General features: G+C 35.6%; 1 protein-coding gene across 1 annotated transcript in view; it reads right to left on the reverse strand.

Annotated features, from left to right (window-relative positions):
- The window catches only part of pitpnm3 (PITPNM family member 3), a 110,576-nt gene that overhangs the window by 81,350 nt on the left and 2,881 nt on the right, over positions 1-26,345 (reverse strand). The window contains exon 2 of the mRNA XM_051129550.1: positions 9,143-9,238. Coding sequence (XP_050985507.1) covers positions 9,143-9,238 — 96 coding nt within the window. The remainder of the gene's footprint in view (positions 1-9,142; positions 9,239-26,345) is intronic.

Genomic DNA, 26,345 nt, shown 5'->3' on the forward strand with positions numbered 1-26,345 from the left:
TAGCTATATGAAGTGGAATAAATCTATACATTTTCTGTTCCCATGTCTTGAATTTGTGATCATTCTAAATGTATTTTAATAGACTGAATCATGCAGTGAAAGAACGCACTGTTAATGCGTATCCGCACTAGTCTAGACTTCACATAATGCGTGCACTGCACTCAGTAGGTGTTTTGAATGGCTTTTGCAAAATACTTGATAATGTCAAAATTAACATCATTAAAACATCAATTACGATATTATCGTAGACGATATCGCACACCCCTAGTTTACAGATATTATGCTCAGAACTGATTCAAAGAAACCTTTTCGAAATCATGGACAAATTACTCTATGTATAGAAAATTGCAATGTTTTCAGCCTTAGATGCATTTAAAGCTGTTGTAGGGGACTCTTACACAATATTAGGACACTTTAAAAATCATATGACCAGCTCTTTCAGAAAAAGGTGCATGAAAGGAGTATAAGAAGAAAGATATGCATAAAGTGCATAAAGACCAGGAAACATTTTGATTGGAGGCTATTAAAGACTTCAAAAGGAATCTGAAACTTAATTTCACAAATCTTAGAAAGGCCTGCAGGGAATGAGTTCATGGAAGCCCAAAGCTTATCCATTAACATTCTTCAACTCTTCTTTTCCTCTTAAATACAGACAAAGATACGAGTCAAAGGACATGTCCACGTGGGCTGAAAGATGGTCAAATGCTAGTGTATTACAGCTGTTCCTATTTCCAGTTCTCTCCTATGAACATCTTCAGTATATGAACCAAATCTGCAACGCAAGCCTGCTGGGACTATATTTTCTTTTTCTCTACACCTTGTAAATTACATTTCAGAGTATTACATTTCATAGCAAGATCATGCTGTTTCAAACCCATACGACTTTCTTTTTTCAGTTGAACACAACAGGAAACGTTTGGCAAAATGACAGCCTCAGTCTCCATTCACTTTCACAGTATGGAAATAAAATGCAAATCTATAGTTGGCTTCTTTAAAAGTTAAAAGCAGTAAAACAAGCAGCATTTATTATGCACAGACTTCATTTTTCGCATATTTTATCAGACTAACACTTTTTTCCATGACCAGTAGATGCCTGTGGCTGTCAAGAGGCAAAGAACATAAGACAGCGTTGTCTGTATGACACAGTTTCAGGAAAACAAGCTTTTCCTGGAAAATCTTCCAAATGGAAGCCCATATTTGGTTATGAAAATCACACGTCTTGACCTTCTTCTCAACACTGGGGTTTAAAACTCTAACACAAATACTAAGAAAAGGCTTTGACAGTGTTTTGTAATGAGAAACAAACTTGGATGTGTATCTATGCCACGATTTAACATTCAACCAACCGTAATATATGCAATTAAATTGCCTAAATTAAAATCAAAGACAAGCTGTCATCTCTCAGATGGCTAATGATATTCATAAAATCATAAAAAGTCCCAATGCCAAGATGCTATTTTCAATTAAAGTATTAAATGTATTAAAATATAAGGAACACAGTTTTAGCTATGCTTTGTAATCTGATAGAAGTTATGAATAGCTGATTTCTAAATTGATTTGTCAGTGCAAATAAATCTTGTGTGTAAAAGGCCCAGGGCTACCCGACTACAGAGAACAATCAATGCAACAGAAAAACACTTTAGCACAAAATGCAAAGCCTGTATAGGTAATGCTAATCAATTAGCATTAAGAGTCACAATGAATGACTGCGAATGCATACAGCAATCTGTCTCTGGCTGAAATTTGCACAGTTTTAAATGAGGGTCCGATCTTATTCCAAGCTGTACAAATGTGTTCTGTTTAAACACACTCTGACAAATCTCATTACTCAAGTGCACACGCTCCAATAACAGACCTGAATTAACCTCCTTAGACATTTGCCAACATGTCAGTTAAAAATGATTCTGAACGCACTCATTCATAATCAAAACAGCTTTGTTCTTAAAGACCCCATGACAACACTTAACCAGCACAGCGCTGAAGTATTTCCAATTAAAAGTTGGTTGGGACAACACTGTTTGCAATATTGTTTACATCCTCTACAGAGACACTCCATGATGCGACTTGAAGGAGATCAACCCAGCGGATATGAGGGCAAGTGAGAGTCTCACACGCGTGAAAGGGGCTCGTGTGTCACGGAGGTGAAAGCAGGCTGACAAAGCTGGAACCGCTATGAGTCTCAATTTCCCTGCCGCTCGGCGCACTGACTGACAGGGGTCAATCTCACAGGTCAGTGAAGAGGAGTCAACAGCAGCCAGAGTATCCACACAGACCCAGAGAGATGTATATTCACACATACAACCTCTGTGAATTCACAAACACACCTCTGCAGTGTCGCTCGCACAAAAAGCCATTAAGTTCGCACTCCAAGTCTGAGCCAAAACACTTGACTGTGGCTCTCCTGACAAAAGTGATTGCTAAACAAACACTCAGCCACTAGAAAATAACATTTAAGTGTGCACAACATTACTTTTGTCATTTCTCACAGGTCAAAGCAAGTCTGCAGTGGAGACAATTATCTACACTGATTTGCAACAAGTTTAAAGGCATAGTTCACCCAGAAATAAAAAAATCTGTCATTAATTACTCACCCTCATGTCGTTCCAAACCCGTAAGATCTTCGTTCATCTTCAGAACACAAATGGTAGGGTCCTACCATGTTCAAGGTCCAGAAAGGTACCAAAAACATAAAAATAGTCCATGTGACATCAGTGGTTCAACCGTAATTTTATGAAGCTATGAAAATACTTTTTGTGCACAAAAAAAACTAAACTAACAAATTTCCTCCGAAGGACAATTCTGTTCTTGCTCCCTTTCTGGAGCTTGAATGTGGTAGAAGCCTTGCTGTCTATGGAACGTCAAAAAACTCTTGGATTTCATCAAACATATCTTAATTTGTGTTCCAAAGACGAATGAAGGTCTTGCGGGTGAGTAATAATGTTGTTTTTAATTTTGATCTTGGCTTCCTCACTCCGTGTAACACACAGTGTGCCAGGAACTTGGGCGTTTTATTTGACGCTAGTTTAAAGTTTGATAAACAGATTTCAGCTGTAGTCAAGTCATGTTTTTACCAACTTCACCTTCTCAGTAAAGTTAAACCTTTTCTATCCCGGAAAAATCTCAAGACAGCTATCCATGCCTTCGTAACATCTCGTCTCGACTATTGTAACTCTTCGTATTTTGGTATTTCTCAGTCTTCCATTTCTCGTCTTCGGTTAGTCCAGAACGCAGCCGCTAGACTGCTGGAAGGCAAGCGAAAATACGACCATATTACTCCAATTTTAATGTCCCTACACTGGCTCCCTGTTCAGTATAGAATTGAAATCTTGCGCCTCAATACTTACCGACTTACTGCTTCCGTATACCCCTTCTACAACCTTGAGATCTTGTGACCTTGGCCTGCTCATAGTTCCAAGAGTTAAATTTAAAAATTGTGGTGATTGTGTTTTCGCTACTGCGGGACCGAAACTTTGGAATAGCCTTCCTCCTTTTATCAGACGTGCCCCCTCTCTGTATTCTATAATCCTATCTTAAGACATATTTATTTATCCTGGCTTATAACACTTCTTAGTATGTTTCCTGTGGTATTCTATTGATTTTATTTGTCTGTTGATTCTCTGGTTTTCCTTTTTACTTGTGTTTTATTCTTTGTGAAGCACTTTGGTCAACCTTGGTTGTGTTTAACTGTGCTCTATAAATAAATGTTGTTGCTGTTGTAATAATTAAAGGAGAAATCCACTTCCAGAACAACGATTTACAAATAATTTACTCACCCCCTTGTCATCCACAATGTTCATGTCTTTCTTTCTTCAGTTGTAAAGAAATTATGTTTTTTGAGGAAAACATTTCAGCATTTTTCTCCATATAATGGACTGATATGGTGCCCTGATTTTGAACTTGATCGTTCTTCCTCGGCTGAGATGATTTACAACTGCATTTGGGATTGTTTGAAGCCGCATTTAAACTGCATTTTGGAAGTTCAAAATTGGGGCACCATAGCAGTCCATTATATGGGGAAAAATGCTGAAATGTTTTCCGCAACAAACATAATTTCTTTACAACTGAAGAAAGAAAGACATGAACATTGTGGATGACAAGGGGGTGAGTAAATTATTTGTAAATTGTTGTTCTGGAAGTGGACTTCTTTAATGACAGAATTTTAATTTTTGGGTGAACTATCCCTTTAATTCTTTAGAAAAATTAATTCACTAGGAGTAGATATAAAAGTGTTCACTGACCATTATTTTCATGTTGATCACCGTAGATGGCCCCACCCAGAGAAAATTTTCATTGGTCCAAAAATCCTCACATAACTACACTACTGTTCAAAAGTTGAGTAAGATGTATTTAAGTGGATAGCTCACCCAAAAATTAAAATTCTTTCATTAATTATTCACGCTTGTGTCATTCCAAACCCGAATACAAAGGCTTTTGTGTCAGCAGCACCACACACATGCATTATGGTACCTTTGTAAAGGCGTGTTGAAAAATTATTGGATAAAGTCACTGTTGTTTTCTTTGTGCACAAAATGTATTCTCAGAGCTTCATAAAATTACGGTTGAACCACTCATGTCACATGGACTATTTTAACGTTGTCCTTACTACCTTTCGGGGCCTTGAATTTGGTAGTTGTGTTGCTGTTTATGCAGGGTCAGAAAACTCTCAGATTTCACCAAAAATATCTTAATTTGTGTTCCGAAGATGAACAAAGGCCTTATGGGTTTGGAACGACATGAGGGTGAGTAATTAATCCCTTTAATACTTTTGAAAGGCATCTCTCATGCTCGCCATGGCTGTGTTTATTTGATTAAAAATTCAGTAAAAACAGTAATATTGTGAAATATTTATTACAATTTAAAATAACTATTTCTATTTTAATATGTTTTAAAACGTCATTTATTTCTGTAATAGCAAAGCTGAATTTTCAGCATCATTACTCCAGTCTTCAGTGTCACATGATCCTTCAGAAAGCATTCTAATATTCTGATTTGCTGCTCAAGAAACATTTTTATTATATTTTTTATAACATTTTAAATGTATTCACAGTGACTTTTGATCAATTGAATGTGTCCGTACAGAATAAAATAGTTTTCGAAAAAACCCTGAGTGACCCCAACCTTTTGAACAGCAGAATATTTCAAAATTTAATTTAAATTGACCCATCCATCACACTATAAGAGACAGTAACCAAAAATAATCATGTATAACTAAATTATATCTAATTCTTTCCTGATACACAAAATGAGAATTTAAATATATTTAGAAAGGATAAGAACACATTGTGTTTTTTTAAAAAAAAAAAAAGTTTGCCAATCACTGTCATAGTCCTTGGTAAACAACTTAGTGTTGGTCCCTCTGTGCCTCCAGCCTTGGTTATCCTCTCAGCATATTCCCTATAATGCACTGTGACAGTATAATACATTTCTTCAAAGTTCCTTTAAGGCAAGTCATTTCAGTCAGTGGTCATCTTGGTAATGCGCTTGGGCAGTTATTTTCTATGTGGGCAACAGCGTCACCATAGTGTTCTAGAGTAAACAAACCCTCCTCTCATTATCATTCAAGAAAAATACTAATGCAAAACATTTATTTCAACAGCTGCTGTATTGAGCGTTTTGATATCTCCCTTTTGTTTTTCTACGAGCTAAATCTTCTCTGAACTGAGAAAAAAACTATTAGCAAAATCTGAATGGTAGTTCTTACAACACAAATGCAGGTTCATCTAAACAAAGCCTAATGATGGAACATAATAAAAACCCAGGCAAAAACACATTAGGGAACTATCTGGCATGTGCCCCATTCCATCCCGTTGTAACATCTGGACTTTAATTGAGGTTCTGTGTTGTGTGGTAAAGCAGGGGGCTCATTAAGAATAAATGAGAAATGTGTCTCATGAAAGTTAGATGTGGAAACATGCAGGATACTGATTACATTATACGCTGCTACAACCCACTCTTAAGTTTTTACTAATGTCGGACGTGGGGTGGGGGTGGGGTAGCAGAGCTCATAGAGACTATGTGAATAAATTATAGAGCAGAATAATTTCATTTTGAACACCAAAACAATCAAAGGAACTCATCTGGAGATGCTACTCAAGAGACAATATGATCTAGTTCACACATCTAATGGAGAATCCCCTGCTTTAGTCACACCTCCATTCACTGACCAAATGTTAGCAGCTGCGCTGGGACTCGACTGCCACAGATTAAAAAAAAATAAAAAATTGTCCACATCTGTTCATCCACTCATTTACACGCTCCATTCACATTTAACATAAACATGACCTGAAAACGTACCTCTATTTATTTACTTTTTTTTTCCTAATACATGTTCCTCAATGACTTAGTTTCTCATAATGACTTAATTTCTTGTAATGACTTAGTTTCCTGTAATAATCAGAAACATTCTCATAATAATGACTTAGTTTTTGTTATAATTAGAAACCTTCTCACAAAAATCAAAAACGTTCTCATAATGACTTAATTTATTGTAATAATGACTTAATTTCTCGTAATAATAACTTAGTTTTTCGTAATAATGAGAAACTTTCTCATAAAAACCAGAAACATTCTCATAATGACTTTAAGGGGTCATCGGATGCCCATTTTCCACAAGTAGATATGATTCTTTAGGGTCTTAATGAAGAGTCTATAATATACTTTGGTTAAAAATTATCAATGGTAGTGTAAAACAACACCCTTTTTACCTTTCCAAAATCAGCTCTGCAAAAATCATCTCATTCTGGTCGAGGCTGCTTTAAATGCAAATGAGCTCTGCTTGCCCCGCCCCTCTCTTCTCTCTGTGGAGTGACAAGCTGCTCTGAGAGATTATTTACTATAGCCGCATTTAGCGCGTTTAGCCGCTAAACTTGCTAACTAGCACATTATTAGGAAAGGCGATCACAAAGATTCATAAAAAAAAAAAAAAAAAAAATGTAGATCGGGAGGCGCATTCCCTTCACAAACAAACGTAATCCACTGCATCTTCAGCGGTTCAGATGTCGGGAGTAAATGACGACTACTATGTTCATTATTACATCCAGCAGCAACACAACACCTCAATCGCTCAATCGGAGATATTCTTGTCTAACTTACATCCCTGCTCCGGCATCGAAACAAAGAGGGCGGACTGTTACAGCTGATCTGAGGTAAGACGCTCATGTCAATCAACTATTGTGGGAGCGGCCTCTGTTGGTGTGACACCACAATGGCAGTCATCTGAGAATGGCTCGATTTGAAAAAGGGAATATTATTTTTACAGATTAATTAAAAACCACTGCATGGATTTTTATCATTATAGGGTAGATTTGTACATGCACTGCCAACACACATTAATGTTCAAACAACATGTAAAAGTGAACTTAGCATCCGATGACCCCTTTAATTTATTGTAATAATGACTTAATTTCTCATAATAATGACTTAGTTTTTCGTAATAATGACTTAATTTCTCATTATAATGACTTAATTTCCCATAATAATGACTTAATTTCTCGTAATAATGACTTAGTTTTTCATAATAATGAGAAGCTTTCTCATAAAACCCAGAAACATTCTCATAATGACTTATTTTCTCATAATAATGACTTAGTTTCTCATAATAATTACTTAGTTTCTTATAATAATGACTTAGTTTCTCATAATAACGACTTAATTTCTCGTAATAATGACTTAGTTTTTTATAATAATGACTTAGTTTCTTATAAAAATGAGAAACATTCTCATAATGACTTATTTTCTCGTAATAATGACTTAGTTTCTTATAATAATGACTTAGTTTCTTATAATAATGACTTAGTTTCTCATAATAAACTTAATTTCGTAATAATGACTTAGTTTTTCATAATAATGAGAAGCTTTCTCATAAAAACCAGAAACATTCTCATAATGACTTATTTTCTCGTAATAATGACTTAGTTTCTCATAATAATTACTTAGTTTCTTATAATAATGACTTAGTTTCTCATAATAACGACTTAATTTCTCGTAATAATGACTTAGTTTTTCATAATAATGAGAAGCTTTCTCATAAAAACCAGAAACATTCTCATAATGACTTATTTTCTCGTAATAATGACTTAATTTCTCATAATAATGACTTAGTTTCTCATAATAAAGAGAAACTTTCTCGTAATAATAACTTAATTTCTTGTAATAATTGCTTAATTTTTCATTATGTAATAATGGAATAATGAATATTACATAATAATGAAAAAACGTTCTTGTAATAGTAACTTAGTTTTTTGTAATAATGACTTAATTTCTCGTTATGACTTAATTTCTCATAATAATGACTTAGCTTCTCGTAATTATTACTTAATTTCTCGTAATAATGACTTACCTTCTAATAATAATTACTTAATTTCCCCGTTATATTTAATTAGTTTCTCATAATAATGACTTTTCTCGTTATAATGAATTAATTTCTTGCAATAAAAAGAAAGTCTCTCATAATAAGAGAAACTAAGTAATTATTACGAGAAAGTTTCACATTATTATGACAGAATCATATTTTTTCTCAACTGTGGTGGAAACGGCTTCCATTTAAGTCACATTGGTAAAAAAAAAAAACAGGTTGTGATAAGTTCAAAACTTATCCTTAAGTTGCTGTCCCTGCACGGTAAGTTGCTTTAGATAATAGCGTCAGCTAAATGTAAATGCTTCCTATAGGAAGTGATAATGGATAGTTGCAATGCTGAGGAAAGTAAAGCTGAGTCAATTTAGATTTAGAGGATTGTGTTTAAAGGTGGCATTTTGCTGAAGATGCAAATCTTGAGCTATTTACTGTATGGGCCTCGAGTGGCTTGCTGGTGCAGGGACACTTACTGCATGAGCACTTACGTCTGCCAGTTTTCATGTTGATTGTAAAGGCTTGTTATTTGGACCCTATTATAAGCAAAATTACAGTAACATTACATCAAGCATTTGCGTTCATCATGAAAAAGGTCCACAAATCTATTTAATACAAGTTTACAGCTTTTTTTAGTGCCTACTTCGGAGGAATACATCCATAATGATGTGAGGCACCTGTAATAGACAGAATATGATGGACATAAAAAGTGAGTGGGAGAGAGAGTAGGGCACAGATGCTGAAGAGCTGAAGCCATCAGGACATTACAAAGGGTTGGAAATAAGTGACACTTACCCCGGGCATCAAAAAACTCATCATCTGAGCTGTCAACAGATTCCTGGGCGATGTTCTGCATGCGCCAGTGAGAAGCGCTGAGCTTGCGGAGGGTCGCTAAGGGGAGAACATGAAAAAGATACTATCAAACCAAAGGTCACAAGTGCTGCATGCAATTACTGAGCATTGTGTGACTAATTAATTCGACATGCATGATGACAGCGTTATTTAATATTACGAAGTGAAGGCATCCAAAGGAATGGAACGGCTGGGAATTAATTGAAAGCATGTTTTTTAATTAAGACGGGCTAATGTGGAAATCAAAGTGTAAAATTTAAGATTCAGAAAAGTGCAGATCATACTTAAGAGTCTTCAAAAGGTTGTTTCAGCTGATCTTAAAATCCATTTGATCAAGTTTATGCTCAAATGCTTAAAGGAGAAGTCCACTTCCAGAGCAACAATTTACAAATAATTTACTCACCCCTTTGTCATCCAAAATGTTCACGTCTTTCTTTCTTCAGTCGTAAAGAAATTATGTTTTTTGAGGAAAACATTTCAGCATTTTTTCCCATATAATGGACTGCTATGGTGTCCCGATTTTGAACTTCCGAAAGGCACTTTAAATGCGACTTCAAACGATCCCAAATGCGTTTGTAAACGATCCCAGCCGAGGAAGTAGGGTCTTATCTAGTGAAACGATCGGTTACTTACATTAAAAAATACTATTTAAATACTTTTTATTCTCAAATGCTCGTCTTGCCTTCCTGCAGAAGAACTGCCTTGAACTGTGTATTCTCTTGTAGACAGTTAGGGTCGAAAAACTCCAACCATATTTTCTCCCTCAACTTCAAAAATCATTTCAAAATCATCCTACATCACTGCAGAAGTTCCGACCCAGCATTTGCAAAGTGAACATGCAAAGAAGATCAAACACCCTTAACAAAAAAGGTAAAACAGCGATATAGGACGATTTTGAAGTTGAGGGAGAACATGAGATGGGAGTTTTTCGACATACCCTAACCGTCATGAACCAGAACAAAAACAGTCCAGGCAGAGTAAGACAAGACGAGCGTTTGGAATTAAAAAAGTAGATAAATTTTATCACTTTTATTAAAATAACCGATTGTTATGCTAGATAAGACCCTTCTTCCTCGGCTGGGATCATTTACAACTGTTTTTGGGATTGTTTTGAAGCCGCATTTAAACTGCATTTTGGAAGTTCAAAATCGGGGCACCATAGCAGTCCATTATATGGGGAAAAATGCTGAAATGTTTTCCTCAAAAAACATAATTGCTTTACCACTGAAGAAAGAAAGACATGAATATCATGGATGACAAGGGGGTGAGTAAATTATTTGTAAATTGCTGTTCTGGAAGTGGACTTAAAATTATTAAAGGGATAGTTCAACCAAAAAAGAAAATTCTGTTATTAATTTACTCAACCTCATGTCATTCCAAATCTGTAAGACCTTTGTTCATCTTCAGAACACAAATTTAGACATTTTTGATGAAATTCAAGAGCTTTCTGTCCCTGCATAGACAAAAACGCAACTGACATGTTCAAGGCTCAAAAAGGTAGTAAGGACATCATTAAAATGGTCCAGCCATAATTTTATGATGCAACAAGAATACTTTTTGTGTCCAAAGAAAACAAAAGAAAACAAAAATTTTCATTTTTGGGTGAACTATCCCTTTAACACATTCACACACATATATAATTCTATTTTAATTCTACACATGTGCTGATGTTTGACTAGTTGTGCAGTTGTTGGCACTCTTTATTTAATATGAACCAGCATTATTGTATTGAAAAGCACTGTAAGGTATCTCATGCTTTATCTTTAAGAGCTACAAAAAAAAAACTTAAAAAAAAATTAGGATAAGCACAAATGAACACAAATTCAATGTCTCAAGACAGAACACTTGTCAACTCTGTTATGCTAGTGAGGCAGGTGGTGTAACTTCTTTTTGTTGCTGTGAAGATGACAGCAAGGAGCAAACGGCAAAGATCTGAATTACATTCTGTCTTTCACACAAGATGGTTTTCCCAGCGAATTATGACAGCTACTATACTACCCAACTTTACACAAATCATCAGTACTGACAGCGTAAAAATCATCTTCACCAAATTATTTCCAACTCATGACGTGCTCACGAAGCATAGTCACAATAATCTGGGCCTTTTGGAACAACATGTTCTAATAATCATTGGAGCCCTGGGCTGTTTAAATCTAAAGTTAATAACTTTCTAATCTAATGACAGATAGCGGCAATAATGCAAATTACAAATCAGCGCAAGTCAAACGAAAGTTATCCTCTCCCAATCATATTAAGTGGGCCATGATTTAATAATTATAGATCGCCGTCATTGTGAGTGAACATATAGTGATGGGGATTTTTGATGCTTTATAGCTTAGCAAATTGCCTCTTTACTCAAAGCATTAAATAACTTTGCATTATAAGTAATGTAAATCCAGTAATTCATGCAGCCAGGCTTAGTGAGCTCACTGCCGCATTCATAAGGCTTAAAATCAAAGCGCACTGAAACAAGCACAACAAAGAAATCCAACTGTAATCACTTAAACAATTTCATTTATATTGATTCATTTAACAGATGTGGCTTATAAATGAATACAAAAATATACAACGCAAGAGATGAATCATTAAGAACCAATCTCGGCAGTGCCACACAAAATGATTTTGCCCATTTGTTTGGCATTACTCAAGAAGTGTCACCTAAGCTGTCAGTTCTCTTCTCCCTGCTGTCTTGTACCTGGACCTGCACATGATCCTGCTCACTCTGCTGAAACAATAAGGACTCTCACCTTCTATTACTAGGGTTCGGTGCGGCTCCACTGTTTTCATTCTCCCTTTGACTGCTGAACCCCACATCACCATGCAGGATTTAATGAGCTTTTCATCTCTCCCGCAAAGCCAGCAGGTCAAATGTTAGCACTATTAATGCTCCCAATGGAGATGAGTATCTCAGCCTTCAAAGTTTTCTATTATAATCACAACATATTTGACAAGGGTATCAACAGAAATCTGCTTTTTCCATCGCTGAGGCCTGCCAGACAACATCTAGCGATAAGTCACCATATAAGCCACCACAGAATTTCATGAAGAGCTCAAAAGTGTAAGTGCGAATATATTCTATTTTCACTATATAAAAACAGCAGTATTTTCTTTGCAATAATATTAGTTAAATGCTATTTATACTCTGTGCAAGTGGCAGATATTTGCACCTCAGTATTGTAGTACATTATAAAACAGTATGCAATAATAATGTACTGAGTGTAAATTATCATTAGGGGTTGAAGCGTGTAGCGCTGAAACCCTATTGTGATTGTTAGAATGGCCAAGGATCAGCAATCTCCATGTAAAACTAATCAGGCAAATCAAACAGTAAGTCGTAGAGACTTGAAACTTGGATTAAAAGTCCAAAATCGCTCATAACTCCTAAACCATCAGTCGTAGGCTCAAGTGTCTTATGTTGTTGCAATGCTTGGCATTTTTTGGGTATTTTGCAAAATCCTAAAATGGCTATTACTTTTGAACAGAATGAGATATCTTCGCCAAACTTTGCCAAGCATATGTAAGAGCTGAATCTGAGGTCACGTAAAAGCTTGGCCAATTGGTGGTGTTATAAGGTAGGAAAGAACACAAAAATTGCCATAACTACTCATCTGTTTGTCCTATTGACAAGAAAATCTGTACGTACGGTCTTGTTCCAAAGTGCCACCACGAGTGGCTATGAGGACATTTGCTAATCTTAAAAAAAATGGCTGCCATTGGCCGATGAACTTTCAGCACCTGTTAGACAAGCTTAACGAACGAAATTCAGCAGGCCTGTTTGACTTATGGCCCTAAAGGTCTGTAAGAAATTTGAAAGAAATTGACCACTGGGAGGCAAAATTTCAAGGCATTTTTCAAGGGCATAAACAATACTGTGTGTTTTTTCACACATACGCATGATATTCGTATCATACGACAGACCTGCTCTTTCCATACAGCTTTGCCTCTAGAACCAATGCTGTCAATCAAACTGTTGTTAAATGATTACGAAAATGTAAAAAAAAAAATTTTTGCAAACTAGTCCTAGGTTTTTCACTCAATCCGGAAAAAAAACACTGCAGTGCCAATTCTCTTGACTCTCTAGGTCAATGTTTATCAAAAAATGTTGAAATTTACCCTTTGGGAAGCTATAATGGGGTCGTTCAAAAAAGGGGCCTGTCCAAAAAGGCCCAAAAGCCCATAAAGACTAAATAAAAACTCAAAACTTCACAAAACCTAGTGAGCACATGCGACAGGTGAGTCTAAACAAGCATGCAAAACTTGAAAATTGGACCACAGCTGCCGCTATAACAGTCATAAACATTGCAAAACATACTATTTCTTACCTGTATTTGCTAAAAATGCTACACTTTTCGATTACTTCCTTTATTTTATTTAAAACAAATGTCTTTCCGATCTGATATGTGATGTGAAAAGGGAAAAGAACAAGTTTGGCAAAAGGTGGATTCGAACTCGGGTCAATCGCGTCAAAAAGTCACTGCTACGTGTTTTACCACCTACGCCACTGTAACAGTTGTTTGGCGGTTGTCTTTTGCAATGTTGACTAGCCCAACCACACGTTTGTGGGCAGAGTTAGCATAAGTAGACACTATATACTTTTTTTTTTTTGAGACTTTGTTTGAAACGTGTCTTTAAGCTACATTTCTTTAAATTAAATGCCACCTGGTATAATATTTTTTGTTAGATTATAACCTTTTAAAATATGGCTTAAGTGGCCACATTCGTGGGGCCACTGCATACTACTTTGCGATCATAACAGTATAAACAATGAATGAAAGGTTTACCAGCTCAATTAGTTGTTTTACATAAGTGACGGTAATCAAATTTAGAGCAGCCAAACACACATACAATATCTTGTTTTAAATACTTTGATGGAGATTAAATTTATTTTCCTTTGGGACGCAGCAGGGCAGGGGGGGAATGTTTCATTAATGCAGTCTAAACACTGAGAAATGGCTTTTAAAGCTTGGTAAATAGATTTACAGGAGAAGATAAAGAGGTGCAGATTAGTTTGAATGAGAGAGTCCAGTGAGGCCTGTCTTCAGACAAGGGAGGGTGGATATAACCTCAGTTCCTGCACTAAAGCATCTCTAATTGAGTCTATTCAGCGCTCCCATTTTCACATTTCTAATCATGTCGTCCATAATTCACCTTGGAATGAAGACTGAGAAAAAGGAAAGGTCGACATATTTTTGGCTGAGGAAGAATGCATTAGAAAACATTAATGGTTTCAACCAGTAACCGAGGTGGTCATGGTTTCACAAGCTATAATCAAAGTAATATTATAAACCACTGCATAACTGAACCGAGATGGATTTCATTACAAGTGGTATTGTTTGGATGGCTTCAGTCTGGCAAGTCATGCAGGTGGTGCGTTTGCACTAAAACAGCAACGCAATAAATCTGGCTGGGTAGAGGATGTACTTCAGCCATGAAATTGGTATGGTCCTCATGAATGATACATTTAAAAAAAACCAAATCATTTCTTCTGCTTCTATAAAAGCCAAAGATTAAATTATTAGACCAGCTTCCTTAAAGTTAGTATAGCATGTGCACTTTTCTGTGTAATTGCATCATCAACTAAAGGGGGATTAAATGAAACTGACTGCATGCTTAAAGCAAACTAAAAATTGAGGTTTGACTAAAAACTATATTTCAGCTGACAGCTCTTAAGGTAAGATGACTGTGCAGTCTCATTTGTCTTCAGACAATACTTTGCCATCAGATGTCTGTGCCATGAATTGGACGTGTTATTATTCAGCTAGCTAGCTAGCTATAAGCATATCAATGTGCGTCTATATTTCAATATTTTTGTTTAGTGAAGTTCAAATAATTATCAAAATGATACTGACTAAGCTTCAAGCCCATACAGGACAAATTGCGAAATCGCGATGCAGACGGAATGTGGAATAAAATGGAATTTACTGTTTAAAGTGAAAATTTGCCCAATTTTGGATGAATAAATCGAAAGTAGGTCAGTACACTTAAATGAAAACGCAATATGGACTAGTGTCTGTGAAAATTAAGTGACAAAAATACTATTTAAATATGAATCTTGCATGTTTTGCGTGTCTCTGTGTGAATGGCTGAATGAACAGCTCAGACGTGCGGTTTTGTTTACTACACATACTGAAGCACACCAAGTGCACTCGCCAAGCGCCAAATGCAAGTAAAAATCGGCGTTGGGGAGTATATGTAACCGTGTCAGTCAAAAAACAAAAAATTCGGCTGGTAAATGTTCTCATGTCACCAGCCATTGGCAGGTGTGGCAAAAGTTAGTTTTAGGCCCTGCTTACAGGTCTTCACTGAAACCTGTCAAAATAAAAGTTTGGTTTAACTTGAAAAAATTGTGACAAAAACTACTTAATGTAATGATAGTATTACTACTAATAATACAATAATTATTAAAACTTTACTTTTATAGAATATTTACTAGAAACATTATTGAAAAAATAAGTTATTTTGTTTGATAAAATCAATTAATTAGAGATGTTTTTGATAATTAAAAATTAATTAAACCATTAAAATGGAATCCAGAAAATTAATGGAAAACAAAATAAACGTATTTCATAGGGTCTTAAACTTAAACCGCTGTTAAAGTTCCAAGATTTAAAATAATTGGACATGCTTTTTGATGAACGTTTTTTAATTTAACCATTAAAACACAGTCTAGAAAAATACCAAAACAGAATCGTTCACTCAACCTTTTTTCTTAGGTGAAACAAAAATTGGCGATTTTGTTCCTAAAATGTTATTTTTTTGACATTAACTTTTTATTTATCCAACCCAGGCTTATGAAAATACATGCCTCTATATACATTTCTGCAACACCGTAATTACGTACCTTACTCCATGTTTCGCAGCAGTGAAAAGTCCAGAGAGTGGTGCTAAAACACGTTCAATACATGACCATGGCTCATTTTTATTACGTTGGTACATGCATGCATTGCTGCACTTTTATTACGCTGCTTGAGGTATGTATTCATATTTAAATATCCAGGGAGTGGCTAAAGGTTAATGCTCTATCATGTTGGAAAAATCCCCTATGTGAAACCCAACCCTAACCCTAACAAATGCAAAAGTGATACAAACCGCATTTGTTGATGCAGCTGTGCTATTTTAACTTCCTTATGTGGATTTGAGATGTTTTGTCGCACTGTAGTTTCACGGGGTTTGTACCAGACCTCCTTATCACTCAAGTGCAATGCCATATCGCAAGAGCTACCAAACAAACTTACCGAATTATAAAACTCATGCATATGAAGCTGCATATGTGACGACAATGTTCAAAAGTATCAGTTTTCAAATTACGCAGGATGTTAAAATTGTTTTGAAGCCATAATATAATATTCTGCAAGTAATTGTGTGAAAATTAGGCTTTATTAATCAAAACTCTGTACCTGTAAATCATACTTTGTGTGAAAAGGAATAAGGAGTGATTTGTACATATAGGTATATTTTGCAGTTTTGCAGAAATGTATAGAGGCACGTATTTCCAATGAGCCTGGGTAGCATTTATCAAACTTCTGCATAATGTAACTATGTGTCTAATTGCGAGTTGCGAGTTATGAACGCTGGGTTAGGAATCATAATTAGGGTCGATATGGAGGTTTGATATGTCCCCTCTCCAAGGAGCTCGCACAGTACCAAAATGGCATTTTTTCCAGAGCACTCATGACACGACTCACTGAAAGACTTGCTCTTAATCAAAAACATAATCTCTGGCAGATAGGAGCTGCTTTCCTCCAGCAATCTCGCTTTTCTCTCTTTCTTTAATCTCTATTTCACCCTCCCTCTTGCACTTTCTCTTCTAACCTTCAATTCCTTCCCCTCTTCAGCCTCACCCTGTTACCCACGCACTCAAGAAGCTCCTCCACCATTTCTACTCATTTGTTCATCAGCCTCATATTAAAAAAACCCTCTGGAGAAAAGTGCTGAGGTAAAGGCCATTATGACATCAGAAGGCTCCCAATGGCTCACTGCACTGGTTTTAAGGCTGTGTGTGTATGTGCCTTAAAAGGAACGAGACAATAAACAAAGGCCACAAGGGCATACTTGTTGGAAAATAATGGGATTCTGTTATTGCCAGGTCTAGACGTCTGATTAGTAGGGACTGGCATGAAACACTTCCCTATTAAATTCAAAAAGCTTAGCTGTTTTCTTCAGTAAGAGATGGTTATTATCAAACAGCTTTTCAACCGACTTTATTTCTGTAATGAAAAGTATTTCCAACTAAAACTGAATATATATCCAACATAAATTACACACTGTGTTCATCCAGTCACAAGTGTGGATTGATTTGAAAGTAAAAAATTATACATAATAATTAAATAATGTAATAATAATGTAATAACATATTAATAATATAACTGTATTTTTGTATTATTAAATAATTAATTAATTATATAAATGTACTTACACGCATTGTTTAAACTTTGTTTACATTTTATTATAAATTATAGATTTTTTAAAAAAATAATACATTTTATATTATACACGCACACACGTTACATATCAGTTAAACGTACATTACCAGTCAAAAGTTTTTGAACAGTAAGATTTTTAATATTATTTAAAGAAGTCTCTTCTGCTCACCAAGCCTGCATTTATTTGATCCAAAATAGAGCAAAAACAGTAATGTTGTGAAATATTTTTACTATTTAAAATAACTGCTTTCTATTTGAATATATATTAAAATGTAATTTATTCCTGTGATTAAAGCTACTTTTTTAGCATCATTACTCCAGTCTTCAGTGTCACATAATCCTTCAGAAATTATTATAATATACTGATTTGCTGTTCAAGAAAAAAAATATTATTCTTTTTTATTATTTAAAACAGTTGAGTACATTTTTTTCTGGATTCTTTGATGAATAGAAAGATCCAAATATCAGCATTCATCTGAAATAAAAAGGCATTTGTAAGTAGAAATTATAGAAATTGTAACTTTTATTTAGCAAAGATGCTTTCAATTGATCAAAAGTGATGATGAAGACGTTTATAGTGTTACAAAAGATTTCTATTTCAGATAAATGTTGTTATTCTGAACTTTCTATTTGTCAAAGAAAGCTGAAAAAAATCTATTGAGCTGTTTTTAACATAATAATAATAACAATAATATTTTTTTTTTGCAGCAAATCATATTAGAATGATTTCTGAAGGCTCATGTGACTGGAGTAATGACAAAAAATTCAGTTTTGAATAAATGACAAGAATCACAAGAATAAATTGCATCTTAAAATATATTCAAATAGAAAAGAGTTATTTTAAATAGTAAAAATATTTCAAAAATGTTACTGTTTTTGCTGAACTTCAGATCAAATAAATGCAGGCTTGTTGAGCAGGAAATCTTACTGTTCAAAAACTTTTGACTGGTAGTGTATGTACAGTTTATATGAATTTTATAATCCATCTAATCCAATTTAAAATAATTTTATTTTAATTTTAAATTATTAATTTTAAATCATATATTTTTTAAGAAAATAAACAGGGTCAATTATGCTGGAGTTGGAATTATGACAACAATATGTGTTACAACAATATGTTATTTTTTTCCATTATCCACTTTTACACTCAACCCTTGTACCTACTTCTACCATTTTAGAGAAAAACAACATACAGTTCTCAATCAGTTACTTCATTAAATTACTCTGAGGAATACTCTCATCCTCATCCCTGCATCACCAAAGCGTGCGTGCTTGCAGCATATGTGTCGTGCGGCTTGTAAACACCTCCGTTTGGCAGCTCAAAGCAGCGCCGCACATGCTGTGAAACAGCACATATGCCACAGTTGCATGAAAAAAAAATGGTGTGATAAATAACTTAGCATTACGAAGCAGAACTGTGATACCGAAAGCCTAAAAGACCACAAATGCAAAAGTTGAGGCTGCCAGGCCATGCAAATACCAACAAAGGCTATACTTCCAGGAAGTGCAGGCTAAAGCCATACTGCGCAATCTTTCCTGTCCTTTGTGAGCTGTCGCATCTTGGGTAAAAGCCAAAGAAGACCGTGCAACATCAATGATCTTAAGATTCTGGGTGTGACTGACAATGCTGACTATGCAATATTCTGAAAATTTGTTCAGAGACAGCAAAATCATAGCCAAAATCATTCAGTGTGCCCTAAGGGGGGGGTCAAGACATTCGACTAAGTGGAGTAGAAACAGACAGCACACAAAGGTAAGTGAGAAATGCAGCAGGGGAGAATACAGTGGGCAAACCTCATGCAGGGTCACAACATCAAGAGAGGATTGAGAGTAAACTGCGGGGAACAGAGCCACTTGACTGGGTTACTCAAGAGCCGCCTCCTCCTGCTGTCAAAGCGCAGCTAAGGACTGAAGCAGGGGATGCTGCAAATGCATGAGCATAGAAAGCTCGCTTGGATGGACATTAATTGTGCCTTTACATAACCGAGGAAATGCAAACACAAAGTCGAGACGTTCTGTTAACGAGACAGCGCTGTCGTAACGCTTCCGAGTGATCAGTTTTTGGCATCTCATCTCTACTGAGGTGAGACTGATCAATCAAGCACATCTGCACAGAGCTCTGAAAGGAAGTGTTTGTACGACACGGCGCCATGTGTAAAGGTTCTCTCTGAAAAGACAGAAATAAAGATCCAATTAGGAAATACAGTCATCACTGTCATCTCATTCTTTTATGAGCATGTTATATAATATGAAAGCATGCTGAATACCAACATGCTCTTTGAAATACTGAACAATAAATAAAGTTAGATTCTTTGATCATTTTTTGGTTTACTATTTATACAATATATAAACTGTATGCTTTCTGTATTGAAAAAAAATTTAAATAAAATATTTAATTATAAAAATACATTTGCTATTTTTAATAATTATATATACAGTTGAAGTCAAAAGTTTACACACACCTTGCAAAATCTGCAAAATGTTCATTATTGTACCAAAATAAGAGGGATCATACAAAATGCATGTTATTGTTTATTTAGTACTGATCTGAATAAGATATTTCACATAAAAGATGTTTACATATAGTCCACAAGAGAAAATAATAGTTGAATTTATAAAAATGACCCTGTTCAAAAGTTTACATGCACTTTATTGATTCTTGATACTGTGTTGTTACCTGAATGATTCACAGATGTGTTTTTTTGTGTTTAGTGATAGTTCATGAGTCCCTTGTTTGTCCTGAACAGTTAATCTGCCCGCTGTTCTTTAGAAAAATCCTTCAGGTCCCACAAATTCTTTGGTTTTTCAGCATTTTTTTGTATTTAAACCCTTTCCAGCAATGACTGTATGATTTTGAGATCCATCTTTTCACACTGAGGACAACTGAGTGACTCATGTGCAACTATTACAGAAGATTCAAACGCTAACTGATGATTTAGAAGGAAAAACAATACATTAAGAGCCAGGGGGTGAAAACTTTTGCACAGAATTAGGATGTGCAGGGTACAACAGCGCTAAAGACGCCCTGGGGTAAAAGGCACCTTTGATACTATTTTCATCTAAACCACAAAAACGTGGTCTAGAACTTTCCAAAACACCTGCTTTTCAAGATGCATGTGTGTATTTGTTTGTTCCTTGACGTGGTCATGCACAGCAGCGCACAGTTGATTCTGTGCTTACTTGATGTAATATTTTATGTTTTTTAAAATGTTGTAGATTTAAGTAGCAAATGAGAATCGCTAAAACGAATGCATACTGTATATTTTGAGACAAAGGTCTTCCTTATGAGTTTCAGTTTTGTTTAAGATAATTAAAGCAACACTTTTTAAATAATGAAAGAATATGTAAAAGTATGGTATTTGGGTTAAAAAGCACCCGGGATGTTGGGGCTGACTTTTCCATTTGTTGACATGGTTAGATTCAGATGGTAAATATCATATATTATGTTGGGTGTCCATCTTAGAGATCATCACCATGTTTAGAATGAAACCATCATGTTTAAAAACATGCTGTTAACCATATCATATAATAAAATATCATTTGTTACTAGTGTAAATATATATTCAATTATTATTGGATCTCCTTCAATACTTTCAGAATCTTTACATTTTTTAAAATGATTTGGTTTCTGTATTTTAAAATACATTTTTTATATTAACATATTTTAATGACAGTATATTTATTCAGTCAGTACTAAATAAAAATAACATGCATTTTGTATGATCCCTCTTATTTTGATAAAATAATTACCATTTTGCACCTTCTGCAAGGTGTATGTAAACTTTTGACCTCAACTGTAATAGCTTCTATTAGCCTTTGTCAGACTATATAAAGAGAAGAAATACCACTCAACTTCAATGCTATTTGTGCATGAATAATACATTTTTATTCATATATTTATCCAATAAATCCTCCCATACTGAAAGACAGATGCTATTATAATTTGCCACCAAAAGCAGTGCTTTTTGAGAATTAATTGAAGAAGACATTTATTTAAAGCAGATGTTTTTTAAGTAACCACCTGTCTACTACAACCAAACTCATCTAGTTAAAATATTCTGATAATATACTCATCCCCATGTCATCCAAGATGTTCATGTCTCTTTCTTCAGTCGAAAAGAAATTAAGGTTTTTAAGGAAAACATTCCAGGATTTTTCTCCATATAGTGAACTTCAACGGGGAACAACGCATTGAAGGTCCAAATTGCACTTTCATTGCAGCTTTAAAGGGCACCGCACAATCCCAGCCAAGGAATAAGGATCTTACCTAGCGAAATGATGTCATTCTTTAAAAAAAACTTCCAACCCAGTGTTTGTGAAGCGAACGCGCAAAGAAAGTCAAACGCCAAAAAAAGGTAAAATGATGAAGATTTTTAAGTTGGAGGAGAAAATGAGATGAGTTTTTCGCCCTACCATACTTTTTTGAGTAGACAGACGAAGAACAAACGTGTGACCTTTCCAACGTAATTATGTAATGTGCATCGCAGTCAATGAAAATGAAAATGACCGATCGTTTTGCTAGATAAGCTTGGCTGGAATCATGTAGAGCCCTTTGAAGCTGCACTGAACCTGCAATTTGGACCTTCATCCCATCGATCCCCATTAAAGTCCACTATATGGAGAAAAATCCTGGAATGTTTTCCTCAAAAATCTTTCTTTTTGACTTAAGAAAGAAAGGCATGAACATCTTGGAAGACATGGGGTAAGTAAATCAAACGTTTTATCCCATCTAGTTTAAAATATTCATCTACAGCCCCTTATTAATACTGCAAAGTCTTACTATAGTCTCCCATCTCACAGAATCATTAGATCAAAATAACAATGAAAAAACAGAGACCTGAACTGCCTGTAAACAGCCACAAAAGCCAGACTGCAGTACTACAGACGGTCGTGAAAGGCTGTCATTCTCTCTTTCTCTCACAGGACCACAGGGTAGCAGTGAGTCTGTCACTGCCTCTCGTGCAAGGCTATTTTTAGCACCGTGCTCTACCCAAATCACTGTGCAAGTTCGCTAGAACACAATCATTACGGAGGGAACCTGAAATCTGCCCTGAATTGTTCCGTTGTAATGAGGTGTCAGGTAGCTTTTAAGCGTTTTATTCACAGCTAAAGAGCATGAGAAAAAGGGACTGAGACGTTTAGGTTCTCATTTCAGATAAAAAAAGACCAGATTTTCCCAGAAAACAGGAAGGCTTAGGCTTCTACCTGTTGCTACACATATTCCAGATTGCCTTTAATCATATTACTGACCCACCCAAATGAACCTGCCATTACTTGTCATAGTTTCACAACTTCCAATAAAGAGAACGTGCAAACTAACCAACATTTGCACAACAAACCGTCATGTTTGTATTCTTTATTAGTGACCTTGCTAAGGCAAGCATCACTTATATTAAGGCTCACAGATATCAGCATACATTTATCACTCAGTGCAATTCATGCAAATGATATAAATGATTCAAACCATAGAACTTGTGGATGAGGCTTTTCTTAAAAAATAAGACCTGTGATTTTTGTTAGGCAGTTAATAAGATTAATCACGGTGCTGTAAGACCTTCATCCATCCCTCGCAGATCTGAAACAGCATCTAAGATACCTGAATAGCAAATAACACAGTAAAATAAGAAATGTAAATAAAATGATTCCAGGTAGTCTCACAGTTTGAGAGCTACCGATCTAGAAGATGCTTGATCTATTATGCTTGGCTTAGTTACATAAATTCAGAGTTTAACTGTAGAAACGTCCTTGCTGCGTTTTCATAGAAAAGTCATTTTTCACTATACTGCGTGGGTGCAGCAAATGCTGAATTATAGGGTTTGAGGATAAAAATAGAATTTCATTTTCTCAGTGATAAAAAAAACAAGCGAGAAACAAAATAAACGTGAAACCCAAAGTAAATGCAATGCTGTTTGCTGAGGGCTAATACTAGATCACCCGAATCTCTTGGTCTGACAGCCACGGATATAGAGAGCGCTATTGGCTGAAATGCCATCAGATATAGTGTCACAGTGCCTTCAGTCAAAAACAGATCTGCATGAAACAAAACAGGACAAAACTAAACGAAATGTTTCTCATTTAAAAGTACATCACAAGGACGCAGCAGGAAACCACCTTGACTGAGGTGCACGTTAATTGTTTTGGCAAGAACAAGTCAACTTTGCAATTCAATTTTGCTACTGCGAAGAACACAATCAGTATTCCCTGTTTTTATTCTCAACCAAAGCCAAGCAAAATGAGTTTTTGAGAATTGACACAAAAATACTACGTGCTTGTCTGCCACTAAAAGGTCACTTCCTGAATGGCTAACATTGAATATATTACCTAAAAAATGTATTTCGAACCAATTCAACAGAGACCTTCACCAACCGAAGCATGCCAATATATGAATTCCTATTCACGTTACTAAGCGATTCATTCTTAGACTTCTTTTTTTTTCAGAGCACCTTCTTTTTTCCGAGACCCAACGCAGATTGAGAAAAGATGGATGGGAAATCGAACCCCTTTGAAGCTTTGAGATCACGCAGAGCTGGACTTTGAGACAAACATGACATGATGATTGCACTCACTGAAACCGATCTAAATTCTGATTGGTGGAGTGATGCACTCTGGGACTCTTCTGCTGAGGCAATACAGACTGTGAAGGAAATTAACTGTGGCTCCTGCATCTGGGACTTCTAAATGACTGAATAAATGCTAATATTCATTGAGTGGTGTACTTTCATCTATAGAGGATATGCATGTGACGTCACCGTCAGCTGAAGTGGCTGCGGCTCCGCCCACCGAGTGGCAAAAAGACTGAGTGGCAGCATTGGTTTCAACGCGAATGCTGTGAAACGCACAAAACACCTCTAAAACCAGAACGAGCTTTGCAATTGACTGTACAAAGAGATTTGACAAGAAACCTGAGGTATATTGCTACAGACTGCTGAAAGCTACTGAAAAGAGAAGCAAATTAATCACTGCAATTTAAAGAAACAAATGGTCTCCAGGCAGCAAAACACGGATTTGCAGTTATCATTTCATGTTAATATGTTGAATTGTGCTGTAAAATCATATCCTATATATTGTATTGTAGTATATTGTATTGACAAGTCATTTGCTAAATATTTACCATCTTAAATTCTGCATAACTGGATGTTTTTAAATAAACACTGACAAAAACTATATACGTTTTTCAGCTGGACGATATGACAATATATATAACATTGATATAAGTTATCACCGGGGTTTATACCAACCTATTTTGTATTTACAAAATGAGTTCACAGGCAAATTTGCTTTATATATTTTCCCCGGCGTTAAAATCACACATGTAAGTGTTAGAAAACACGATTTATGGCTGCATCAATATGCACTGACCACTGGATGTTTGTTAAGCGTTTTCGCATCTTCCTGTTAAATCCATTCACACTGAAGGCTCTTTTGCCACTCAGTCCGGGTGAGGAGGTGTGTCCCGACGGGAAAGTGACGTCAATGCATACCCTCTATAGCATCAACTATAAAATATATAGCAGAAGTATACAATTACCATTGAAAATTTTCGGTTTGAACAATCAAAAGTGCCAAGATAAAGTATATAGCTAATTCAGGAGTCAATGTTTTGGCTAAAAAGTGAACTAGTCTGATCAACTGGAGAAACTAAAGTAAATAACAGTTTGCACTTACATCACGATTAGGTTAGTTACCCCGATACGCAGCCATATTGGTGATACTCGGATGTAAACAACAGCATGGATTGCATGGTTAATGTACTACTGAATGTTCTGGTAATTTATGCTGTCTAAACTACGCAAACAACGTACGGAAGCTGCTAAATCATATAGAGAAGGACTCTGTAAGGAGGAAAAGGTGCAATATTTTGACAAATTAAAGTTTATAGGTGGTAAAGACAAAATATGAGTAGTATTAATTAAGACATTAGTCTAATATTTCACCTACCTGACCGGAAATGATAAGCACAAACATGAATGTTGTTATGATAACGCTATTTGCCATGGAAATACTGGTTTAGTTTGACCAACCACAAATGCCTTTTGTTCCTCAGACAGTTTTTTGCACTCTTCTCCTTTTTTTTTGTTGGCAGTCTATAGAACTCCAAATGTCTCTCCAATAGTACAGCCCAAAATATGACAATAATTGACCATTTTCAGCAGCAATCATCAGCAAAATATGTGAGTTTTGTTCGGTTCAGTGGCATTGTTTACGTTCAGTACCACCAATATGGCCGATTGATGACGTGTCGTGAAAATACTCACCATCTTATCCTCGACAACACTGATTCACTAACTTGGAATCTTATAAACAAACATTGTGGTAAATTAAGTAACCAAACCAAAGAGTCTGTTGGATTAATCATTTCCTCCTACAAAATCAAATACTGGCTTTCTACAGTACAGGACAGGGAGAAGAGAACTTCTTGGCTGATTTGGAAACATGCCTGAGGAGAAATCAAATGCCTATGGCAGCTTATTAGCAGTCCGCAGTCATCACCGCTGTCCAGCATATGGAAACTGTTAAGACTTACATGAGATACAACATGGATGAAATGCTGTCGCACCAATAACCCATGGAGCTTCACATTCAAAACCAAGATGACACATGCTGTGCGCTTTCCATCATAACCAACCACTTAAAACTGTAGAAAACACTCACGATCATAAGCTATAAACATACAGACAGATTCAAGGCTAAGATCTGACGTTCTCTTCACTGGTTTCCTGACC

The sequence above is a fragment of the Labeo rohita genome, chromosome 15 (assembly GCF_022985175.1).
Source record: "Labeo rohita strain BAU-BD-2019 chromosome 15, IGBB_LRoh.1.0, whole genome shotgun sequence".
In the NCBI taxonomy this organism is placed as follows: domain Eukaryota; kingdom Metazoa; phylum Chordata; class Actinopteri; order Cypriniformes; family Cyprinidae; genus Labeo; species Labeo rohita.